The 24,342-nt window shown below is 33.6% G+C and overlaps 1 protein-coding gene across 4 annotated transcripts; it reads left to right on the top strand.

Annotated features, from left to right (window-relative positions):
* The first annotated feature begins 10,427 nt into the window (after positions 1-10,427).
* LOC114711212 (DNA ligase 4) lies at positions 10,428-23,834 on the top strand. Of its 4 annotated transcripts, none has more exons than XM_028895579.1 (28): positions 10,428-10,840; positions 11,529-11,620; positions 12,431-12,516; positions 12,588-12,724; positions 13,535-13,609; positions 14,319-14,410; positions 14,760-14,831; positions 15,443-15,522; positions 15,620-15,657; positions 15,751-15,757; positions 15,970-16,125; positions 16,404-16,479; positions 17,889-18,013; positions 18,103-18,137; positions 18,221-18,279; positions 18,651-18,734; positions 19,138-19,233; positions 19,314-19,362; positions 19,459-19,546; positions 19,726-19,929; positions 20,419-20,544; positions 20,685-20,784; positions 20,871-20,976; positions 21,595-21,728; positions 21,842-22,003; positions 22,241-22,396; positions 22,746-23,519; positions 23,653-23,834. In XM_028895579.1, exons 1-28 carry the CDS (start codon positions 10,508-10,510, stop codon positions 23,663-23,665), a joined length of 3,555 nt encoding a protein of 1,184 aa, XP_028751412.1. In that variant the 5' UTR covers positions 10,428-10,507; the 3' UTR covers positions 23,666-23,834. The 4 variants fall into 4 exon arrangements, with proteins under 4 accessions (XP_028751412.1, XP_028751414.1, XP_028751411.1 ...); XM_028895581.1 differs by having other exon boundaries at positions 23,643-23,834; XM_028895578.1 differs by having other exon boundaries at positions 22,746-23,834.
* Positions 23,835-24,342: the final 508 nt, after the last annotated feature.

Raw genomic sequence — 24,342 nt, 5'->3', positions numbered from 1 at the left:
TGCTTCTTCTTAGGTGGTCGTGTTAATTTATTTTAAATTTAGATACCCTTAATCTTGCTTTTACAAGGGTTATAACGAATCAAAAAAAAAAAAGAATAAAAGGAAAGAAAACAAATACTGAATTTCAGAGAATATTGGAAATGAAAATGATTGAATTGATGTGTTGAGGCGGCAACTTTTAGTCGGACATGGAGATCTATCAAATTGCTCAGGCTTTTGCATTTTGCTCCATAAAACGTGTCTCTTGGCTTAGGGCTTTTGCAACGCTCCAAATAGGGGGTTTTGTTGCAATGGTTATAGGTAGATGATAGCTCAAATATATTTTTATTTTGATAAAATGTTAAAAAAAAAGTTAAATTAATCATTTTTGTCTCTGTATAATATTTTTATTAAAAAATTAATATCGATTGAATTGATATAGTTAAAATTTGTGCAGCAAACTATTAAGTTTATCATTAATTATTGATAACTAAAAAATGTCAAACTATTTATAATTAATGAATAATAGTACTTTATAATGTTTTTAGCTAAAGATGTCAATTTTTGATCATATTGATGTACTTCTCTGATCATATCTGCAAGTTAGAGAGAATTTTTTTTCTTATTTATAAGTTATATTATTAATTTTTGAAATTAAAATGTATACTTGTGCCATTCATTTATTATTGTATATATTTTTATTTTCTTAAAAATGTATATATTAAATAAAGATAAATTTAAAATAGAGTTAATGAAGATTAAGATTTTTTTAAATAAAATATTATGAAAATAAAGTATAAATAGAATCAAAAGAATATTATATATTTGTGTAAAAAATTTAGAAGTATTATACCAATGGCTGCACGCCTACTTTACATATATAAATATATAAATTGGGATTAAACTCACAGCCCCTACGTAGAGCATAGTGGTATTAATTATTAAAGATGTCTTTTGTTGTAACTGTTGGTTTCCAAGGTTTTTGTTTGAATTCCTACCACAACGACTAGAATTTGCCCAACCAAAAAAAAAAAAAAAAACGATTAGAAGGTTTCAAGACAAGGCTCAAATGACGGAATCTTTTTCCCAGCGAAACTCTTTGTAGATCAACAGTGTTTGTAAGCATGCCGATTGCTGAATTGAACCATTTTTCTTTTTAATTTCGGGCTTGTATGTAATTGTTTTAGATAAAAAAGGATTTATTTCTTCTATTTAAAAATATCACCATGAAAAAATATCTCTTATAAAAAAGTGGATGCATGCAGTACAATAATTTATAGGCCATATATATATTGATTTACTCCTCCGCTCCTTAATATAAGACCCCTCATTTAACTAATTTGATTATATTAAGGAAGTTAGGTAAATTAGTTAATTATAATAAATGTGACATGTTTTTCCTAAAATATCATAATCATCTTTGTTAATACCACATCTTCCTCTTCTACTTGATTATGGTTAGGGGAGTATACATAAGGGCAATTTAGATAAAATTGATAAATATGATAAATGAGTCTTATATTGAGATTAAAACTAACTTAATAATTGGGTTCTATATTAAGGATCGGAAAAGTATTATTGTTGTTGTTATTATTTAAACTATGGAGATGGAGATACGGCCAGTTGAGTAATTTACAGTCCGAAGATCCCACGAACATAAACAAAAGAAGTGGCTATGTATAGGGGTGGATGAGGGCGCAGGACGATTGGAAGTCAGCCCTCTTACGGCAATAATAGGGCCTGCAAAGCTTCGCATGGGGTTTCTGGAAAAGGTTCCTTATCTGCTGAGGTGGCCGGACGTTATTGGGTACACTAGATTCTCAGGGCTGACGTGGAATAGGGTTAAGGAACTAGTTGAGAATTCACGTGTATCAAGGTAAGAGGTGGCCTTTGGATCTCTCCTCTCTGCAATGATGTGAGCTTTTTTGGCGTCTTTCGCCTCTTATCTGCCATCCCATTTCAACTTCTTTTGTCCTTCAACTTCTTTTTTAAAATTTTTCTTATTTTTATCAGCAACAGATTTTTACACACTTCTAAAAATGTTAATTATTTCTCAACAATAATATTATCTAATAACATTAAGAACTCTCTTATTATATAATGCTGTTTCATTCTTTTTTTTTTGTTTGAGTATTTGTCTGTTAAGTTGTACTGATAGAATAAGTTGAGTGTTTTTTTACACTCACCTATTAGTAATTGTAATACTTTTTTGTGATTAATAAAATTGAATTCTTTTTATCAAGAAAATCCAAAAATGAACGGATTGATTAATTTTTCTTAGTTCTTTAATTATATAGAAAGATAACACTATATTAATTTCATAAATTTCATTGAAAAATTATACTTTCAGAAATTTAACATATTTTATAAAAATAAACAATTTTAAGTAACTTTCTCAATGCGTATAAAAAAGTTATGCTTTTTATATAAAAAGAACAGAAAAGAAGCATCTTGAATTATAAAGAACACCATAAAATAAATAATATTACTATATTATTGGTGAATTGAATTCTAATTTCTGCTTATAAATTATAGGCCAACTAAATTTCTATTAATTTACAAGTTTTTAAGAATAAAATTGATTGATTGATATTCAGGTAAAAAAAAAAGAATAAAGTTGATATTACTTCTCGTAATTTATGATTTTGCTTGGCTGCCCTTCTAATTATGTTTTCCAAATTTCATTAGCCAATATATAATAAATGAGTGCCCTCTCAATTGCCCGGGAAAAGTCGGTTAACTCGGTTATTGACAAACTAAAATTTTCCTTTATTTTGCCAAAAAAAATTCATGTCATGAGCGTTAATCCCTTGTCGCTGCAAGGCGGTGGCGTTGTTGAATCTTGATGATTTTTTTTTTCCTTTTTCTTTGTTTTTGGTAACTTCAAATTCAGATTTACACTTTTGCCAGAGGATCAAATGCACGCTGCCAATTAGATTTTCAGAAACACATGCGGGCACAGATCCATTACCCATAAACCATAAATATTACACCATTGAAAAAATAAATAAAAGCTTTTGCCCAAAAAAAAAATTTTATACTATGTGATCCAAAGCTAAAACTAATTTATCTAAATTCAATTATGAGTATATGTGCACCAATAATATCTTCTTTTTTTTTTGCCAGAGAATAATATCCTTTTTGTTCTAAGATTTTGTCGCCTGATTAATATTTGTTCCCAATTAACTGCCATTAAGAGTACTGATGTCTAAAGCGGAATATACAGAAGTATATTGCGGATTAATGTTAAACAAACAAAAAAATACTAGTAATAACAATATCATTACTAGGTTAAACATTAGAAAAGAAGACAGCAGAAAATTTTGATGACTGAATATTAAAATAAGTTTGAAAAAATTAAAACAAGTTGGAACTACAATTAATTTTTTTAAAAATATTTAAGAATTAACATCTTTTTTTAAGAAAATAAAAAACAATAATTTTGATCTGATCCGCCTTATATAAAAAGGGGATACGTGACTCAAAAATAAACAGACAAGAGCATATGAACAGGATATTCTTCTGCTACCTGGCTTCCAGACTCATATTGAAACTTGTAAATAATGATGGAAGCATATTGTGTGTTTTTCAGGAAAAACGTCCTTTTCTTTTTGAAAAAATCACAAATAAAGACCCCTAAATTACTGAAATTACACAAAGGTCACTTGAATAAGCAAAATTACCATGAGGGACCCAGTCTCATATTGTAAATATGAAATCTTGATGAAATGTCTGAAATGCCCCTCAGTCAAATGACAAGTTCAATTTAACGAATAACAACTTCAGTAGATTAAATCATAACTTGATTGAAGGTATGCTAAATGACAAGTTGACTATAGGAAATAACAAGTTTACTTTAGCGGATGACAACTTCAGTGGATCAAATTATAATTTGACTGAGGGGCATTTCAGACATTTTGCCAAGATTTCATATTTACAATATGAGACTGGGTCCTTCATGGTAATTTTGCTTGTTCAGGTGACCTCTGTGTAATTTTGATAATTCAAGGGTCTTTATTTGTCATTTTTCCTTTCTTTTTAGATATTTCCTTAAAATATCCAACTGGTTTCGGTATTTCTGGTATATCCCCCAAAATATAAAAAATGACCCTAACCAACGATATATCATGAATCCTACTGTTTTAACCTACACATGTCAATTTTTACCAATTAAAGCATCCACGCATGGAAACAGACAAACCATTAATACATGTGCAATCAAAAAACAATTAGTGTCTATCTTTATCCATCTTTAGCCTTTTGCGTATCTGTCTGTGTCGGTGCTGTTTTGGACACAAGATTTTACTTAAAAGACATTAATTAAATATTTATCTTTTAAAATATTTTTACATTAAATTTTCATGTAATAATAACAAGTGAATAAATGATTTTGCATGTATTTTTAATTGGGTTAATATAATATTTAGTCTTTTAAATTTGTTCTTATTTTAGTTTTGGTTCCTCAAAGGGAAAATAGTCCAATTTTTTATTAGATTATAGGGATCAATATTATAAATAAAAGAAATTTGAGATTTTTTTTGGAGGATATTCCATTCCTGAACGAGACATTATTGATAATATACAAAAATTTAAGCCCATAACTACGAAATCATCAAAATCTAATAAATAATGACCCATGAAATATAAAAAATTGCAGTGAGTTTATGTGTGGGGGGAGAGGGAGGCGACGTGGCCAATATTAGATTATACAAATTAAATGAAGCAAAAGTAGTGATAAAATCGTTGACGTTCGGTAGGACCTTATCTTTAACCAGACGGTGACGTGGAAACCCTCGAGCCATTGAAGATGGATAAACCCTTGCCCATATAAAATGTTCTTCATAACTAGCATGGGACCCTATGAAGTTTCAATCACCAATTACTGCCCAGCTTCCTGCTCGTGTCATCGACATAAATAAATTAGGATGATATTTCCACAAAGACCTCTAATAATAATACTAAATCCTTTTTTTTTTAATTTGGTCCAATTATAGTAGTAGCATCATATATACATATCTTCAAACCTCATGGCCATTTTTTTCATATGTTCTCTAGCATGAAATAAATTAATATTCGTCCGATCCTAAATATAAGACCTTTATACATACTAATATAAGAGTCTTATATTTAGGACCGGACGAGTATTGTGTATACAAAACGCTTGTGAGAGTGTTTTAATTTAGTGATACAAAATATATGAGGGGATTATTTCAAATACATGTCATCGCTATTAATTAATGACAAAACTTGGCCACAATATAATTATATTCCAGCGTGAATCAAATGCTTGCTTAATAGGAGTGTTAATTATTATTAGAACTTAGAAGGGCGTTGCTCTAACAGTTTAACTGTTTTATATTAACGACTCTGGAATTTGAAACTTACTAGGTGCTCATCGAGGTCAAGCTCTTCCTCTCTTTTGAAAGTTGCATCATCATGGTCAAGTTAATTATTCAGTTGTGCTCGTGAGAAAGAATTATACGTTCAGAGAGATCACAGCTTTTTCTGGGTATGAACAAAAATATATTGGTGCAATTTCTGGTTTAACTTAACTTTGTTGCCATTGAAAACGATAGTTACTCAATGCTACCTGGGAAAAAAAAAATCATAAAGTAAGAAGCAAAAAGTTGTGCTCACCTTGAAAACTCACTTTGGAGGTCACGAATTTAATCTTATTTATAATTTTATGTTGCAAATGTTTACTCTTTTAATTGCAAAAAATACCTGCCATACTTACCAGTCGCTGCTAGAATGACTAAATGAAGGCGACAAAACTAATTCCTATTTGAAATAGTTTATAAATAGTTTTATTTATTATTATGATTTATAAATATGAGAAAAGTATATAAGAAAATCTTTACTTTTATTTATGTAAATTGCGTTATAAATATTTATAATTGTGATTCCAAGTAAGGCCATTCGGTGGCCTCACTACGGGTCCCCTTTTAAATTACACAAGACAATTCGATTTTTGACCGAAAATTCAAAACTATACCTGCAGTACCGTTGGAAAAACCATCTTCGCAAGACAAAGTGGGTCCCACACCTCTTTGTATTATATCTACAGGTGTGCTTCAGAAGATCGTTGCGCTAAAATAGATTAAGCTGTAGCCTTTACAAAAAAAAAAAAAAAGTGGATTTGAAATATCACTGCAGTGTAGTGACGAGTTAGGGTTTAGAATTGTGATTGAAGTTTTCAAAAATAACTTGTTAATCATAATTTACAAAATACTATCACTAGTTCTTAATATAAAATATTAGTTAACTTTTATTTTAATTCTAAATATAAGGCTCCAATCTACTTTATCTTTTATATTTATATATATTTTTTCAAGATAGTCCTTCTAATAATAATAGTTCTAGCCAATATACTTGATTAGTTAGGACTGGAGGTAGTACAAAGTAAGTATTTCAATTTACATAAAAAGTAATTTCAATCGAGCACTCTGCCCTACCATGCAATAGTTTGCAGTCTCAATCCACCCTGCAAATGATTGGCTTGCCCAGTAAAGGGGGGGAATGCCCCCGCAAATGCAAACAGCTTATTGGTATGTATTTTACAAATATTTTAGTGTAAGTTTATTCCGACTCAGCCAAGCTTTCTTAACCATGAAGATAAGAAGACGGTGATAACTGATAAGGATTAGTATAACATGTGTTGTTTTTATTAAAATTCATGCATATAACCCAAATGGTGCCAAATATTTCTTTTAAAACTTTTTTAAGTGCGGTGTTGTAAGTTCGAACCCTTCACGAGAAAACACAATACCTTCGTTAGTTTACAAAATGACTTTGCACGCAGTGAATCGAGGAATGAAGAAACATGAAGCTAGAGACATACAGTGATTTTTAGGGCATAAAACAAAAAAAAGAAAAGAAAAAGGAAAGTTGTGCTGAAACAGATGGAGTTATATGCCAGTGATTCCCAATTTAGTGACCTTTGAAGGTTTACTTGGGCCACCATGCTCACATGTGTCAACCTTCTGAACTCGGGTCGCTATCTCGTGCGGCCAGCCATTTGATCAACAGGCGCATCCTTACAAAATCAACAACGCTCCCTTGCTCATGTTGTGTTTGGGACCATATATCCTCTTCTTCCCCATTCCTTTTTTCAAAATCGGAGAACCTTCAGTTTCAACTTTACATCATTCCTCCAATACAACACTCCCAAGATCTTATCTATATATTCCGTGTTCCCCTCTTGGAATTTATCTCATCTCTTCTTTCAAAGTCTCACTCATCTTGTTTTGCACTCTTCTTGATTTTATCTTTTCTTCTTTTTAAAAAAAATATATTTTTTCCAATTCTTAATATAAAATCTAGTCAGAGATTTAATCTGGCCATAAGTATAAAACTCTGATACACTTTGTCTCCTATGGTTATTTATTTTTCTTCAAAGTAGTCTTCCATGTTAAGTAGTTTTTATTTTAATGCGCATGATCAATAAGAATATTTTAAAAAACAGTACTCATTTTTTTTTATAAATAACCAATTTAACTAATTTTCTTAAGATTCACAAATTAGTTATATGACTCTTATATTTTTGCCAATATCCAACACTTATATTATTCACAAAAACTTATTGTACTCCAGTTTCAAATACAAGCCATTTGAAAATGAGCTTTTGAAATACCACTTCTGGTTCTTAACATAAAAACTATTTAATCAATCTAAATAGATTAAGGAAGTTAGTTAAATTAGTTATTAGTAACAAATATTAATATTAGTTGATTTTCCTACAACATCCTTTTAATCATGATTATATTTGGATGGAGTGAAAACCCATTAATGAAAAGTATAATCAATAGGGATATTTGAGATAATGAATTAAAAATTTAAAAGACAAAATTAATAAAGATATTATATTTAAAACCCAGTCTAATCCTTAAGTACTTTTATATCAGGAATGGGAAGTAGTATAATACGGAGAGGAACGCTATGAGTTGTTGGAATTGTCAAAATGTCTTAAAAAGGACCGTGAGACTAGAGAGAAGTTAGAGAAGATATATATGTGTGTGTATCTATGTATGCATGTTAAGATTTATCTGGTTTATCGTAGAGGGAGTCTAACCACTTAATTAGCAGCAAATGTGAAAAATGATTGTGCTTTGGTCGCAGTTTAATTGACTGCAAATAATACTCCTTCAGTCCTTAATATAAGACCCATTTAATTAATTTGATTAGATTAATGAAGTTAGGTAAGTTAGTTAATTATAAGAAATATGACACGTTTTTCCCAAAATACCATAATCATCTTTCTTAATACCCTCTCTTCCTCTTCTACTTGATTATGATTGGGGGAGTATTCATAGGGGTAATTTAGAGAAAATTGATAAATATGAGAAATGTGTCTTATATTTAGCACTAAAACCAACTTAACAACTAGGTCTTATATTAAGGATCGGAGGAGTAGTATATTATATAAAATTTATTAAATATTAATTACAGTAACTATTTTTATCAACATTTATTAAAATATTATCTTATAAAGTATTATAATCTCGGCCAATATTTAGTAAAACCTGGTACATAGATTAGAAAAGTATTGACATTATATTACATAAATAACACTGTTATCCTTACCTAAAAAAATATCGAAATACAATTAAAACTGAATAATATAACAAAACTATAATAAATATTGTTTGAAAAACGTCTAATTTTTCATAAAACATGTCTTTCTCCCTTTCAGTGTCATGCCAAAGGTGACATCTGACTGGACGGGATTTCCGTGGATGTTCGTCAAGGAGGCCCAATATTTGTCGATCTTTAAAGGCCCAGTACATCACAACGGGCCAGAAAGGAGAGCACCTGTTATGGGGCTTTTCAAGTAGCCTTGGGCCTCGGCTGATAAGACTTCTATCACCAATCGCTCCACAGTGTCTTGTTCCTCTTCTGTTAGGAGACTGGTCAAACGGGCCAACCAGCGGGTTGCAGGTTGGCCCGTGATGGATCAGACTCCACGGTACGGGTTCAAATGGTCTGTTTTTTGATGGGTTGGTATTGTGCCAACCCTAACCCTCCAAACCGGCATAATTATATTTTTTCCTTCTTTTTTTATTTTTATTTTTTTAAATTTTTTTTTTTTTTAAATGTTAGTAGTTATATATAATAAAAAATAAAAACTCTAGAAATGATATAAAATATTACAAGTATTCAAATAAAAATTACAACACAATAAAATACAAATAGCATATAATTATCCAATTTTCCCATATGATAATATATGAGTTCACACATTTTCTTCCAATGAAACCAATGAGCCACACTAAATAACCCTTTTTATTTAATTATTTCTAATGGCAATAAAGTTTGAAGTTGAAGTTTGCCTTACTTTTGCCTTTATTATTTATTTAATTTTTTTAAAAAAATAGGCAGGTTGATTTGCGGGTTCAGGTTATGGCCGTGCGGGCTAAATTTTTTGAGGCATTAGCTGGTTAGACCCGTGGGTGCAACTCATATTATCAGCTTTATAGGAGAGTACCTAGAAGAGCCTATGTAAATCCCCCTCCTTTACGTTTATGAACCACAATTTGATTTATTTTTATAATTTTTTATTAATTATTGCTACAAAATAGTATTAATATAAATTAGAACAACGTTTTGCACACTGCCCTAAATATATTTTGCGTATGTCATATGAAATTTGAGGTAAATTATACTATTTCTCGAGAGACTGACAAGGGAAAAAAGTGTTGCAAAACGTATATAATGAAAGAGCAGTCAAATTAATTACAATATTATTTTGATATGTTGATGATCTGTTTTGTGTGACATAAACTGTCCTCGCATTTTATCCGTAAAAATATCCAGTTTCATTCACACGCGCACACAAAATTCTGTTAAATCTTTATGATGTGGATGTAATATTAAAGAAAATAGTTTACCCAAAAAAAAAAAACTCAAGAATCGTACCAAGCAAGTTTATTGACATTCAGGTTTAATTGTTGAGTTGATCCTAATTATAAATGTAAAACTTATTTTTCGTATATATTAATTTTTTAAATTATCCCCGTAGGCACTTTTAATCATAGTTAAGACGGTTATAGTATTTAAAAAAATAAATTATATTTTTTATAATCAACTAATTTGTCTAATTTTTTTAATTTAATCAAATTAATGGAGTATTTTGGTTTCTCAGTAGTTAGTAGTACCTCAGGTCCTTAATATAAGAATTAGTTGACTAATTTGAGTAGATTAAAAAAATTAATTAAATTAATTAAAATAAATAAATATTGTCTTTTCTAAATTATTCTTACTAATCAAGTGTATTAATTAGAACTACTATTATTATAACTCACAAGGACTATTTTAAAGATAAATAAATAAATATAAAAATAAAACAAATTAAAATATTATGTTTAGAACTAAATTACACTGTTCCCTGTCCCACTCTAAGCGTGGAGAACCTTGGCGCTTCCTCGTTCAGTTGAAGACCCCCGTCCCGACACAACCGATTCTGTATAAAACCCAAGCATTTCAAGCTCTACCAAAGTTGATTCAACTGAGTACGATTGTTTTTGTGCCAATGACGGACCAGACCGAGTTCAGCGTTCTCTGCAGCCTCTTTACATGGACTCAGAGAAGCAAGTCGTCCGCTAAGAAGCGCTCCAAGTTCCGCAAATTTCTTGATACCTTCTGCACTGACAGAAATTATTTCGGTGCTATTCGGTTGATTCTTCCCAACCTCGACCGAGAGCGAGGCTCCTATGGCCTCAAGGAGTCGGTTCTCGCTACCTCCCTCATTGACGCTCTTGGGATGTCCAGGGAGTCCGAGGACGCTTTACGCCTCATCAATTGGCGCAAAGGCGGTGCAAAGACTGGTGCCAATGCCGGAAATTTCGCTCTTGTCGCTGCTGAGGTTCTGTTCCCCCTTTTCTTTTTACTTGTTTAAGTTTTGTTTGTGGTACCGTGATGGTTTCGTATCGTTCAATTGACGATATGCAGTTTACTGTTGTCCTCCTTTCTGTTCATGAATTGAAGCTCTTCACTCGAATATTTACTTCGAGGTTTATGATCTCAATTCGCCGATAGTTGAACTGCAAATTTTTTTAATGTAAGGTTTGAGCTGAAGTGTTGCACCTCACGAGATTAATCCTTCATGGAATTACTTTTCTGTTATCGGAACCTGTGGCTTCTCCACGTTGAAGTTTGCGCTATACCTCAGGTTCTCGGGTGGTATTCACTCGATATTTATTTTTTGCCTTCGAGTCAGTGGCTTCCATAGTTTCTGATTGTTAGTCACTGGATATCTATACATGAATTATGCCTATTGTTTCAATGATGACGAGTCTTTTGTTACAGTCTAAGTATTTTGGGTTGTTATATTGGATGGGGGTTCAAGTATAGGTATCAAAATAATATGAGAGATATAGGTAGTTTGCAGTTTATGCTATGAATTATGCACCATCATGTTATTGGACTTGCATTTAAGAGTTTTGATATTTTTACCAAAAAGAAAAGATCGTTTATTAATGTGAATAAATGAAAGAGGAAAATAATAATAACAGTAATATGTTTCCAATGTCGTATTCTTCTTTGAGAGACAGGTGCTGCAGCGTAGGCAAGGTTTGGCATCTGGTAGATTGACAATAAGGGAGTTAAACGAGCTGCTTGATAAACTAGCTTCAAGTGAAAGCAGGTTATACCATTTGATTATTTCTATACTTCATCATTATCTGTGACTGCTAACTGGGTTTTAGTCATTGCTAAATATCTTTTCTTAGTCCATTGATTTTTGGAAGCTAATGGTATCATAGTTCATCAAAATTGATTAATGATGCGTATCACATGTTATACTATGTAATTGCCTGGTAAAGGACCAGTTGATGGGAAAGAAGGATTAATGGGCCTCAAGAAAATAGGCATAGCATGAAACTTTCTTCCCTCCCCTTACATCCCCCATCCACTTGAAAAAGATGCAGAACGAAAAGAAAATGTTTCCTTCCCCATAATCTTTCTCTCTGCTGAATCTTGAAGTGGCAACTAGTCATGAAATGAAACGTTCAATTTTGTTAGTGTCTTCGTTGTTGGGAATGTCTTTTGACTTTCAGTTTGATTTAGGTGATCAGAGTTTACTTAGTGATGGTAAAGAAGGGGTAGAGCCATTTATTGGAGGTTCCACCTAAGCAGTTTTCCCCCCAAGCAGAATGTGTAGTTTCTTGACATGTTGCTGATGGAATTGCGCAATGTTTTATATTGTTGCTGGCCATGATGCTAGTTGCTAGTTTAAAATTATATCTTATTGTTTTCCCTATTTTATAAAGCTTCATGCATAGTAAATCTCACAGAACGTTTAACTTGAAGATCTTGCCCCATGCTTATGCCTCTAACATGTTTCCCTATTTTAAGTTTATAAAATGATAACATTTTTCTGATTCTAAGGCCGTCTTCTCATTAATGATGTTAAATTTTTCAACGTGGTTCTCCTGTGGCTTGACCATTGTTACAGGGCTGAGAAGACTTCAGTTCTTTCTACACTTATTCAAAAGACAAATGCACAGGAAATGAAGTGGATTGTCATGATAATACTCAAAGGTATGTTTCTCTTATGCGGGAGAATCATCTTTTATAGAATGTTTTTGACACGATTTAAAATCCTCATGCAGATCTAAAGCTTGGAATTAGTGAAAAGAGCATTTTCCATGAATTCCATCCGGATGCTGAAGACTTGTTTAATGTAACTTGTGACTTGAAATTAGTTTGTGAAAAGCTAAAGGATCGGAATCAACGTCATAAGAGACAAGTAGGCTGTGATTTTGAAATGTTCTCTGGAAATCTTACCTTTCCTAATATATATGTGTATGTGCTCTTGTTACATTTCAAATAAAAGTAAATTTGAGATCAAACAATTGACAGACTATCAGGAACGTGCATGCATGTCAAGCCTTGGCCATTTTGCTATTCTGAATTTATTTTTTAGCTGATTTAGTAAACTTTTTTGGCCAAATATCATTGAGCTTGTATGTACTGAAGACTGTATTGTCATTCTTTCAAAGTTTTTTCCCTGTTTTTTTTTTCTTTTTTCTTTTTTCTTTTTTTTTGGGAGGGGTTTGTTGTATGCACGCTGCTACTTGGACATGCTTTTATGTAAATGGTTTTAAAAATTTAAGAGCCTTTTTGCTTATTTTTAAAGCACTTTTATATGTTTTTTTTTTCAAAATCAGTAAAGCATGTTTGGGAATTTTTTTAGAGTTATTTAGAACTAAACTTGTTTTTTCAGAACTTTTTTTTAAAAATGATAACATTATAGTAATTAGAAGGTTTCTAGATGGAATTCTAGTAAATACGGACCACATTACTTTCAGCCCTCTTAATATTCATTTCCGCCATGACTCCCATGAGCATTTTTTCAAAAATATTTTTTAGTTTTAAATTTTTTTTGGGGACCAACTATCCAGACAATTTTTCTGTTTTCTTAGATTTCAGAATAAATAATCTAAATGGATTTTTTTGGCGTCATTGTTCGTTGAAACTGTTTACCTAAATTGTCCTGCAAATATGTATTGGAACACAACAGCTAAAAAGTCAAAAAAATTTTGTCCCTTGTCTTCAGGATATTGAAGTTGGAAAAGCTGTGCGTCCTCAACTAGCAAAGAGAGTTGCTAGTGCAACAGAAGCGTGGAAAAAGGTTTGTTTTATTAGGCCTTTCAACCGTTTCCCACAATACATATGGTATGCGAAGGAAACTATGGGTTCCCATTACGACGGAAGATATAATGAAATTCTTATATTATCGCCGCCATATGTAAGTAATGTTGACTACCATTCTACAATACGTAGAAAAGGTAGAGAGAGGTCATTGGGCTGCCCCGTGGATTATCTTGATCCAAAATTGCAATTACTGCAAAACATCTTTACTATTTCCTTGTGTTTCTTATTCTATGACATCAATTGGCCATAACCATCATGTTGCTGTAGATTATCTGCTAACATTATGCATTCTTTGGTCTAAGGTGGCTTTTACCACAAACAGAGAAGCTAATATGATAACTATGTCAAATGGCGTGATGTATGAAAATGCATGATTATCTCAAAGATCTATGTTACAGAATTATAATTACGAATGAGAGAGAAAGAGGGAGACAGGAGGGAAATGAGAGAAAAACCAAGAGAAAAAGAGGGAAACTGAGGAGAAAGATTGAATCGTGCAATCAGATTACTCAATGCGTAATGTACATGTTTGGGTGTGGGTACTTAATTATAGACAATAGGGATAGTCCCTAACGACTATTTTTATAACTAACCCTACCTATCCTATTATTTATAATTATATAACACTCTACTTGTTTGCTTGAAATGTGTTTACATATGATGTCTAATGCCTCTCCTCATTTTAGCTTCATGGGAAGGAAGTTGTTGTCGAGTGCAAGTTTGATGGTGATCGAATCCAAATTCATAAAAATGGGACAAATATACATTTCTTCTCAAGGCAAGTTCATGCTGCATGCTCACACAAATCTAAACCTGATTTTCGTTGTTCCAAATTTGTACTTTATGCAGGGGAGGATTTGTGCCCCCTTACACTCTTTTTCTGCTCCTTTCTCTCTTTAAAGTCATAGGTTTTATTGATAAATTATTCGATTCTTTTATTTGTTTCAAGAGATACCTTGTGACAGTCGTGCTATGATCTTTGAATTTCCCCCATTTTTTCCCATTCGCTTGGGTCTTCTCAGAAAATGTTGTATTGTTCTGGTGATTTTATTTCATTTAACTTGTTTTCTTAGTAGGGATGTGTGCGCTTATGCGTCATTGTTAAATTGACCGATTCACTGTTGCAGGAACTTTCTTGACCATTCAGAATATCAACATGGGATGTCAGACATTATATTACAAAATATTCTTGTCGACAGGTAGATATTTATGTCAAGTTTCTGTTTTCTTCACTAAATTTGTTTATCTGTTTTCATTTCCCTATGTTTTTTTATCTCTTCTTTGTGCATGTATGCTAATTCTACTAAACTAAACATCACAATTACAAGGCATTAAACCCTACATATTGGAGACCCACATTGGACTGTTGTAAACAATTTTGTAGCCACGCAAGTTTCATGGTTCTTCCCTTTATGAGTTTGTTTGTAAGAGTGGTTCCCCATGCTTGCGTAGGTTTCCATTACACATCAAGAAGGCATTCCAGGAATGCACACTTTGTCTCATTTTCTGTCAAGGCACAGCAAAAAATGCATCAGAAAAAGATATATAATACTGGATCTCAACTCAATAGAACATGCGATTTTTTTTTTTTGGTCTATTTGTTTTTTTCTTTGTAGGGAAGCTTATCCACTTGTAATTTTCCCTCCTGAGAGAGAGTAAAAGAACAAAAGCTTACACATGAGTACATTAAACGCTAATTTTTGAATCACTCTTAACATAATGTCAGTCATTCAAATGTGAGGAGATAACATACGGTTTGTTTGATTAGCTTATGTTTTTAAATTTATCCTTGCTTCATGGATTTGTTTAGGTGTATTCTTGATGGTGAAATGTTGGTTTGGGATAAATCCTTGAACCGTTTTGCTGAATTTGGTTCTAATCAGGAAATCGGTACTTGTCTGGCTTAGTCAAACTTTTTCATACCTTTTCATCTTATAGCTTTTATTTTCCATAGCATTTTCTCTTACAAATTTTCTGTCTTCTGCAGCAAAGGCGGCAAGGGATGGGCTTGATAGTGATAGACAGGTTTTCGTTTTTGAATTTTGTCATTTTTATTTTGGCTGAAATTGATAGTTGAAGTTTAACTTTGCTCAGTTTTAAATTTTCTCCCTGGTGCAGTTATGTTGTATCCTTGCACTAGATGGGCTCACAACCATCGAATTCAGCCTTTAAGGGAGCTTTTGTGGGTTGGGTGTCAGTGGAAGAATGGTTATCTAATTTTCCATGATATGCTGGCCCAAAAAAAAAAAAAGTTGCATGATACGGGAATTTGCTTATGCAATAACTGATTCAATCATTCTATTTCATATCTGTATTCCTTGACTTAAGCATGGCTAGACGTTGCGTTTGATATCCTTTATGTTGGAGATACAAGTGTAATACACCAGACTTTGAAGGAAAGACACGAGCTTCTCTGTAAAGTTGTGAAGCCCTTGAAGGGTAGTTTGGAAATTTTAATACCTAATGGTGGCCTCAACTCTAATTGTCCATCTGGTAAGATTCTTTCAGATTGTTTTTCCAGCTCTTCATTTTGTGTTTTGAGCGACGGTTTTTCCACCTCTTCATGTCAGTAACTGTACAAGTGTACATTGGATATATATATAAATTGAGTCATCCATAAAACATAACTGCCTGGTTTACATATTTTACAAATTTTCAAATGCTCTACTGATTATGCGGTGACATAACAATTAACATATAGCACACATTAACGTATGACTTAGCTGTGTGCTTTCGTATAGATCTGGTCTCTCACCCATGATGTTATGCAGGGGAACCTTGTTGGTCATTTATTGCTCGTAATGTGGATGAAGTTGAGAGATTTTTCAAAGAAACTATTGAGAATAGGTAGCAAAAAGCCACGTTCTCCTTTGCATCTTAGACTATATGTGGAAGTTTGAAGTTCGTTGTGTTATTTCTTCTCAAAATCCCAGTTTTCCTTGATGACTTGATTGTAGCCAGTGTGAAGTAGGAGAGTTTAGAAAGCCTTGACATCTAACATGTAACTGCTTGGTTGCTGGAAATATTGCATGACGGGTAGGGTATTTAGATACTTAGGGCCTGTTTGGCAAATGGCCAAAACCATGGTCAAAAATTTGCCAAACAGGGGGAAAAATCGGCAAACTGCAGTTTTGGGCCAAAAACCATGGTTTTAGAAGAAATGAATTCATTTTGCTTCTGGCTCAAATTGGAGAGTATGATTGTACCTGTCAGAACAGATCCGGGATCAATGATAATATGACTTTAACACTCCTCAATTATTTTTCTATAAATATATTTAATTTATATTTTATAAATATATATACACATTAATTATTTATTAATTACATTATCTTATATATTATTATGTTGGTAAAAAATATATTATTAACAATTTTAGTCCTTCAAATTAAAATATATTATAAAATCTATCTTTTATGTAATTATCATATTAACTTATGCTTTTTTTAGTAATTTGCATATATAAAAAGTACTTTTAATAACAACTATCTAAACACTCTCACTTTATCAGAATCATTTTTTCACAAAATCTATTCTCCAGAAGCTATTCTCCAATCTATGGTTTGGTTTCATCCAAACACCCCTTAGAAGAACTGAATTTGGGTTATTGAGGGGTTGATCACTTTTTGAATCATAGGGGATGGTGATAATTTGTGGTTGGTTGGGTAATTAGGATTGTGGAGCATGAGCAATGAGATAAATGTTCTACGTTTGAATTTGAAGGAATTCAGAGATTAATGCTCTGATTCACGTATTGTTCAAGTTTCATTATATGGATAAGGAAGATAGATATCGTTGGATTTCCCTGCAATTTATCTTTATCTTGGGAGTTTATCTGTACTTAAACCATTTTTTTCACACAGCAAACGTTAATAGGACACAACTTCTTGTTATTTTTGAATCATCATCATCATCATCGTCATCATTATAAAACAATAAAGATATACTAGACTAGTTGGTGGAGTTTCTTCAGCCTGCAAATTATGCTATGTAACTTTAATTTTGGATTATAATATCGTTATCTTCTGTGTTATGTCCCTGTGTAAGCATATTTCATGGGTAACCTGTTCTTGTAGTATAAATTCAAGCTGTAGAGATCTGAAGTTAATGGCAGTTTTTTTGTGTTGTTTAATATGGTTAGCTTCTGAAGAATAGTCTGATGTGGATAGCTTTAATTTATTCTCTGGTTTTACCTTAAAAAGCACACACAATTACATATGCTTCTTGTAAAGTGCTTTGTTTTCTCCTCCATTTAGAGATGAGGGAATTGTTCTGAAAGACCTTGGTTCCAAATGGGAACCCAGCGACCGTAGTGGAAAGTGGATGAAATTGAAGCCAGAGTATATACGTGCTGGGTCTGATCTGGATGCACTTATCATAGGTATACAGTTTACTTTCTCGTCTTCTATGCATTCTAGAGTCCTATTTTTGTCATTGCTAATTTGCATGTGTTGTTTTGACTTTGTGAAGGTGGCTATTACGGCTCTGGACGAAGAGGAGGGGAGGTTTAGTCATTTATCCCTATCAGCTCATTTTTAAGCTTTTTTTTTCCTGCACAGAAGTTATAGGGGTGCGCTTCTCATTTCAGGTTGCTCAATTCTTGGTGGGACTAGCAGAGCGTCCCTCCCCTGGTGCGCACCCCAAGCGGTAAGTTTTTTTTTTTAAAAAAAATTATTAATGCAATGTACTTCTGTGCAACTTTTAACTAGTTTTTCCTGGTCACCATTTCTCGTCTTTATATCAGTTGTTTCGAACATATTAGATCTGCTGCATGGGGATAGTTATTGCCAGTTGTTATTTTCTAGGACCATCTAAACATATCAGAGCTTGAATCTCTACTCATTTTTAACTAAGACAAATACCTTGAAATTAAGTAAACTATGCTTAAGTGAACCGCAAGAAGAATTATCCACATTACATTCTTCTGCTTTTATTAATGAATCACTGAGATAGTTTTTATGTATTTTGTGCATAATGATCTATAGATAGCTAAAATCATGTGTTTCTTTTCGTTGCAGATTTATCTCATTTTGTAGAGTTGGTACTGGACTTTCTGATGATGAGCTTGATGCCCTAGTAACCAAACTGAAACCATATTTCAGGTAACTCATATGTGTTGATTAAGTGGGATGAGGTACCTCCTCCGAAAAGCTAGCAAATTAGGTGGCAGAACCAACCTACTTGATTAGCCCATAGAGCATTCTATACTAATTAATATGAGATTCATGCATCCCATACTACTGCCTTTATTTCTAACAAAATGTCTAATGAGGCCAATGAAATTTATGACGGCTAATCCCATGATCCTTTTCCTTGAAATTTGAGAAGAATGCAGCTAAAAATGGGCTATAGACATTTACGTGATGTTCCAAAGTACTACTAGGTCAGATTTGCTTGTTCATGGAGCTTGTCTGGTATCCTGTGTTTAAATGAAATCTTGTTGAAGATTGGAAGTGTGATTGATTAATTTTCTTCATACTATAGCGGTTTTTTCCCCCCTGATAGGAAGTATGAATACCCAAGGAAGAGGCCACCAAGTTTTTATCAAGTCACTAACCATTCAAAAGAACGGCCTGATGTGTGGATCGAGAGCCCTGACAAGTAAATATATTCATCTTGATGTCTATAGTGAATAATGCTTTCACTTTCAATTGTGATCAATATTTACCTGTCTCATGCAGATCAATAATTCTCTCTATAACTAGTGACATTCGAACTATAGAATCTGAGGTGTGTCAGATGTCGTGTTTTGGTAACTGCAAAGCTCCAGGTTATATTTCCTTGTCTTCTAAATTGCAGATTTCATTTGAATGGTTGGATTCGCAGGTATTTGCTGCACCTTACAGTCTGAGATTTCCTCGGATTGACAGGGTGAGATATGACAAACCCTGGTATGAATGTCTTGATGTGCAATGTAAGTAAAATTTATCAACTACTTCTTAATAGTAGGCACCATTCATGTTCACTATAACAGATTTAGTCTTCTCTAATTAAATTCTTTATTCCTTAAAATTTGTTAAATAGCTTGTGTTGATGTCAATCTGATGGACATTGTAAACCTTAGATCTTTTTTCCTCTCTTCTGTTTCTGCAGCATTTATAGAATTAGTGCATTCCGGCAATGGCACAACAAAGGCGAGCACAGAGTATGGCAGCATGCAATACAGTAAATCAAAACGCGTGAAATCCTCTAAAGGGGAAGGGACGAAAAACATGTCTGTTGTCCCTTCTCATTTAATTCAGACTGATGTTTCCAATGTTAAGGGGGGCTCATTAATATTGTCGAATATGATGTTTTGTATCCCCGAGAGCCTAGCAAGTTACTTATGATTTGTTCACAAGATTGCTGACCGTCTTGTTTTTTTGTGACGTGTCCTAGAAAACATTTTGTTCCAAGTTAATATTTATCAAAATAGAATGTATTTTTGCTGTGGTAAAAATAGTAGGAAAGACATTTCCATTTATGAAAATGCTATGTTGTCACCAAGAAAAAATATGTCATGTTGAAGACATTTTAAGAGCTTTAGGTAATAATCCTCCAAATCAGTTGTCCTAGGTCCTAACTGGATTGAAAAGAACAGCTTCTCTTCCTTGCTGTGCAGCCAAGGTGCTACGAGGAGAGAGAAGAGAGAAGTGGGGGCTGATTGGACCTATCCAGCCGTGGTCCCTTCTTCTCTCTCTCTCTCTCTCTCTATTGGTACAGTACAGTACCTCTGCTGCATGGCCGAGAAGCCAGGTGAATTGAAAAGTCCTGAGGGTGCAATAAAATTTTCCTTGACAGATACAGATTTTGTCAACGTGCCTCCATCTCATTCTCTTGATTCCTTGCATAAGATGATTGCTGAGAATGGGGGCACTTTCTCGATGAACTTGAACAATTCAGTCACCCATTGTGTTGCAGCAGATAGCAAGGGTACTCCCCCTCTCTCACTCTGCCCCTCGCTCTTCATCTTTCGTCCTTTTTATGTGCATGCGTGCAATTTCATGAGAGTGCAGGCATGCAAAAGGGCCTAGTTCTGTTTCCCAAATATATAACGAAGGGTCTTCTGGCAGGTTTTAAATTTGAAGCTGCAAAACGTCATGGTGATGTCATTCATTATAGTTGGGTGTTAGATTGCTGCTCGCAAAAGAAGCTTGTTCCCTTGCAGCCAAAGTGAGTAGGGTCATTGAATCTTGACTTATTTAGCTTCATTAAAAGCAGTTCTGACGGGTATTCCTTTCAATGGTCTTGTTTACAAGGTACTTCCTTTTCCTTTCTGAACTCACAAAGAAGAAGTTACATGAAGAAATTGATGAGTTCTCAGACTCATACTACTTGAATCTTGACCGTGCGGACATCAAGCAGGTAATACTAGCTATTTTTCTCTTCTCAAATGGTCAGAGTGCTGTACTCTGTATGCTAAACATGGAAGCACAAGGGCCAAACAGAGGAGAGAATCCAAGTTCATTTGATAATTACTCTGGGCTGGATAGATTTATCTTGACTTCTGTGGTGCTTTGCATGTCAAAATGAGAGGGGGAGAGTGGATTTTGCCCTAATCTATTACTTTTTAGCCTATTTTTTTATTACGGTCATGCCTATTATCTCTAATAGAATGGGGAGCTATTCCCCTTTCAAGAAGTCTCAGCCCTGTTAGGAAAAAAGTCACATGAAAGTTGGAGGTGAAGGTCAAGTTTGTCTGGTGAAATGTGGTATACTTTTCCCAACTAAGTCGGAATTTTTTTATGCCTCTTATCCCTTTGATTTTAGCACGTTTGGGGCTGGTTTTCATAATGTAATGAGCTTTTTGAAAGAAGTAGCACCTCAATTTCCTTTTGTATGGACCTTTTGATGTAAGAAGATGGCCTTTATACGTCTTAATTGCTTGACTGGTATGTCTTTGTTTTTTCTTAAATAAATAAAATCAACCTCAATCATATACCTATGTAATTGTACTTTAACTCTCTTTCGTTTCTCCTCTAGCTCTTGAGCAATATTCCCAGATCAAAGAAAGACATTAGCACTATCGACTATTACAGGAAAAAGTACTGCCCGAAGGATAAGTGGTTTCACTTTCAAGGATGCTCCATTTATTTCCCCACTTTTTTCCCACCTTCGTAAGATAATCTAATTATTTACCTTTCCATATAAATATTTACAATTTAGGTTATGATGGTTATTTTTCTGTCTTGCTAAAAAGCTTTCTGATTATTTAACATTTTTCATGAAGGAAAGGAGATTGGGAAGTTCTGTTGGGGCTTTCTCTGAGGAGATTGCGGTCTGAAGTTCTCATGAGCGGCGGCAAAGTCACTGATAATCCCACTTCTGCTACCCACCTTGTGGCCTTGTCAGTTCCAGGATATAATGTTGACTTTAAAGGAATGTTGACAAGGTTAGCTACTTGTCTGTCATCTTGTTAACCATTGCGTCTGCTGGCTGTGTCATCGTGGCTTTTCATGAGTCTATCTTGTCATCCTGACTTAGAATCATTTTATTCCTAATGATATTATGTGACTTCTTTTTTTTTTACGTGGTTTGCACTAGAGGTTCCTCTTGCGGGAAAACTAACCTTGCATTTGTTCTTTTCCCCCTCCTTCCCGGGGGTGGGTGGATTTTCAACTGCGTATAGTTTCACTCCATTTGAAGGAAAATTTCTTTCAAGCAAGAGGTTGCATGTTGTTGGATCCCGGTGGCTTGAAGATTGTTTGGAACAAGGCCAAAGATTACCAGAACAAACATATACATTAAAGCCCAGCGGAATAGAAGAACTAACTACTGAAGAGTGGTGAGTTAAAATTTATAGATGATAATCCAGATGTCTGAGACTTGTGGTTTGAGAAAAGAAAATTTTTTGAGAAGCTACTGGCATGAATACGCTGAATTTGACAATGATTTTACCGATGCTAATAGTTGCGAGTTTGATATGCCAGTGGAATAATGATCAAGCGGACATTCTTAGTTTCTTTTGGATTAAAAACATTTTCTTTTGCTACTTCACTTAAAAGGTCCACTGATAGACCTTGGTATTTTAGCCATCACATGCTGCTCTAAGGAATTTAGCTTTGTTAATTCAATACCTTTCAATATAAATGCAGAAGCTGATTAACGTGATGGTTTTGTCCCGACTGTTTCAGCAAACATGACTTGGCTTTAGATGGTTATTGTGGTGGAGATAATGTAGAGGACCGAAATTCGACACTTGTCTCTTTAAAGGGAAGTCATCAGCTGAGAAGTGCAAAACCTATGGAGGAAAGTTTGGTATCCCTGGAGAAGAGTGGCAAGAGGAAACGAGGAAGACCTGTAGGCAGAGGTGGCAGTAAAATGGTTAAAACAGCCGGCAACCAAACTCATCGATCACGAGCACGTATTGGAAAAAGACCTGCAAAAATATGTGACTACGAAACAGATGAAAGTGGTTCTCATGATGAAAAACCATATGAAGGTGAGATTGTCTCGAGAGGATTCAGTCTTGACTCTCATAATGGCGCAGAAGTCACTGAGACTGTGACATCACAAAATCCTCAGCCATCAAAACTAGACGATGCAGTTAAGCAAGAGGATTTGAAGGACGTTGAACATGAAGAACATTCTGTCCCCGAAATTGAAATGACTGAGCAACATAATGGCCAAAACAGTAGGGCTGAACAGGTTATGGCTGATCCAATACAGGCGATGCTTTTTGACATGTTTCCTAGCCTTGCGACAGAGGAAATTGATGAAACAAAGAATGATAACGTTAAAGATGATAAGCCCCAGGAAGTTGTTGAAACAAAGAATGATAATGTCAAAGATGATAAGCCACCTGAACAATCCAAAGCTGAGCCTACAAGGAAAAGAAAGTCAGCTATAAGGATGTTGCTAATGAGCTGCTTAAGGATTGGTAGAGCATCGTCTCGTTGGAATGCTAGGTATTGCTTCCTTTCTGTATATAGGTACCAAAGGTTTCCTGCCAAATTATTCACTTTCTAATCTTGTTATCTGTCTTTTCCTTTGCAACCCTCACATCTGGACTTCTCTTCCTCAATGGTAAGTTGTTACTAGTTTGAGAGGATGATGGTTGCTAGTTAACACGTACCATCATCGAACGCGAATTGGAACACTCTATCTGGCGCACGCATCTTCTGAAATGGCATAAAAATTTTATATGCTTTGTACTGGATCTAAACAATTGTATTTTGTTCTCTCAGAATGAGAAGATAAATTAATAGTTTTTGGTGTATTGCTCTCTTGGCATTGAGATCTTGAAAGTCAGTCTAGTTAAAAAAGACAATTAAACAATTGAAAATAATTGCCCCGTTGCATTTGTTGTTCTGGAAGTCTAGATAGTGAAAGGGGAGAGAGAGGGTAAATCTTCTAGATTCTCTGTGATCTAGAAAAAATTTTTAAATAAAAAAATTACTTCCTTCCATCTTAAATATAAAATTATAAATCATAATTTTCATTTTCCTAACATAAATTTTTAAGTATAATTAATATTTATTTTTAAAAGTATTCTTTCCAAATTTGTTTGTAGGCAACTGAGATTTAAAACTAAACTCTGATTTTACGACATGAAGGTGTATTATGCCAAACATCCCCTAAATAGAAAGAGAAAACCAGTTTCATAGGTTTCAGTAACTCCTTGATTTGTACATTTTCAAATTGTCATTTGTTTGCCTAGTGCTGAAAGATTCAGCCATGTGATATCTGTCTCTAATCCTCGTTACAACGATTTTAGTTATAGATGCTCAC

The sequence above is a fragment of the Neltuma alba genome, unplaced genomic scaffold (assembly GCF_004799145.2).
Source record: "Neltuma alba isolate B1F8T4 unplaced genomic scaffold, ASM479914v2 tig00011283_pilon, whole genome shotgun sequence".
NCBI lineage: Eukaryota > Viridiplantae > Streptophyta > Magnoliopsida > Fabales > Fabaceae > Neltuma > Neltuma alba.
This window is presented reverse-complemented; position numbering and strand designations above follow the sequence as displayed.

Excerpts from the sequence above, each read along its gene's own strand:
- LOC114711212 (XM_028895578.1), top strand. The coding sequence starts at position 10,508 with ATGACGGACCAGACCGAGTTCAGCGTTCTCTGCAGCCTCTTTACATGG. Across the intron at positions 15,523-15,619 it reads TGGTTCTAATCAGGAAATCG|CAAAGGCGGCAAGGGATGGG; the intron begins GTACTTGTCTGG and ends TGTCTTCTGCAG. Across the intron at positions 20,545-20,684 it reads TGTTGCAGCAGATAGCAAGG|GTTTTAAATTTGAAGCTGCA; the intron begins GTACTCCCCCTC and ends GTCTTCTGGCAG.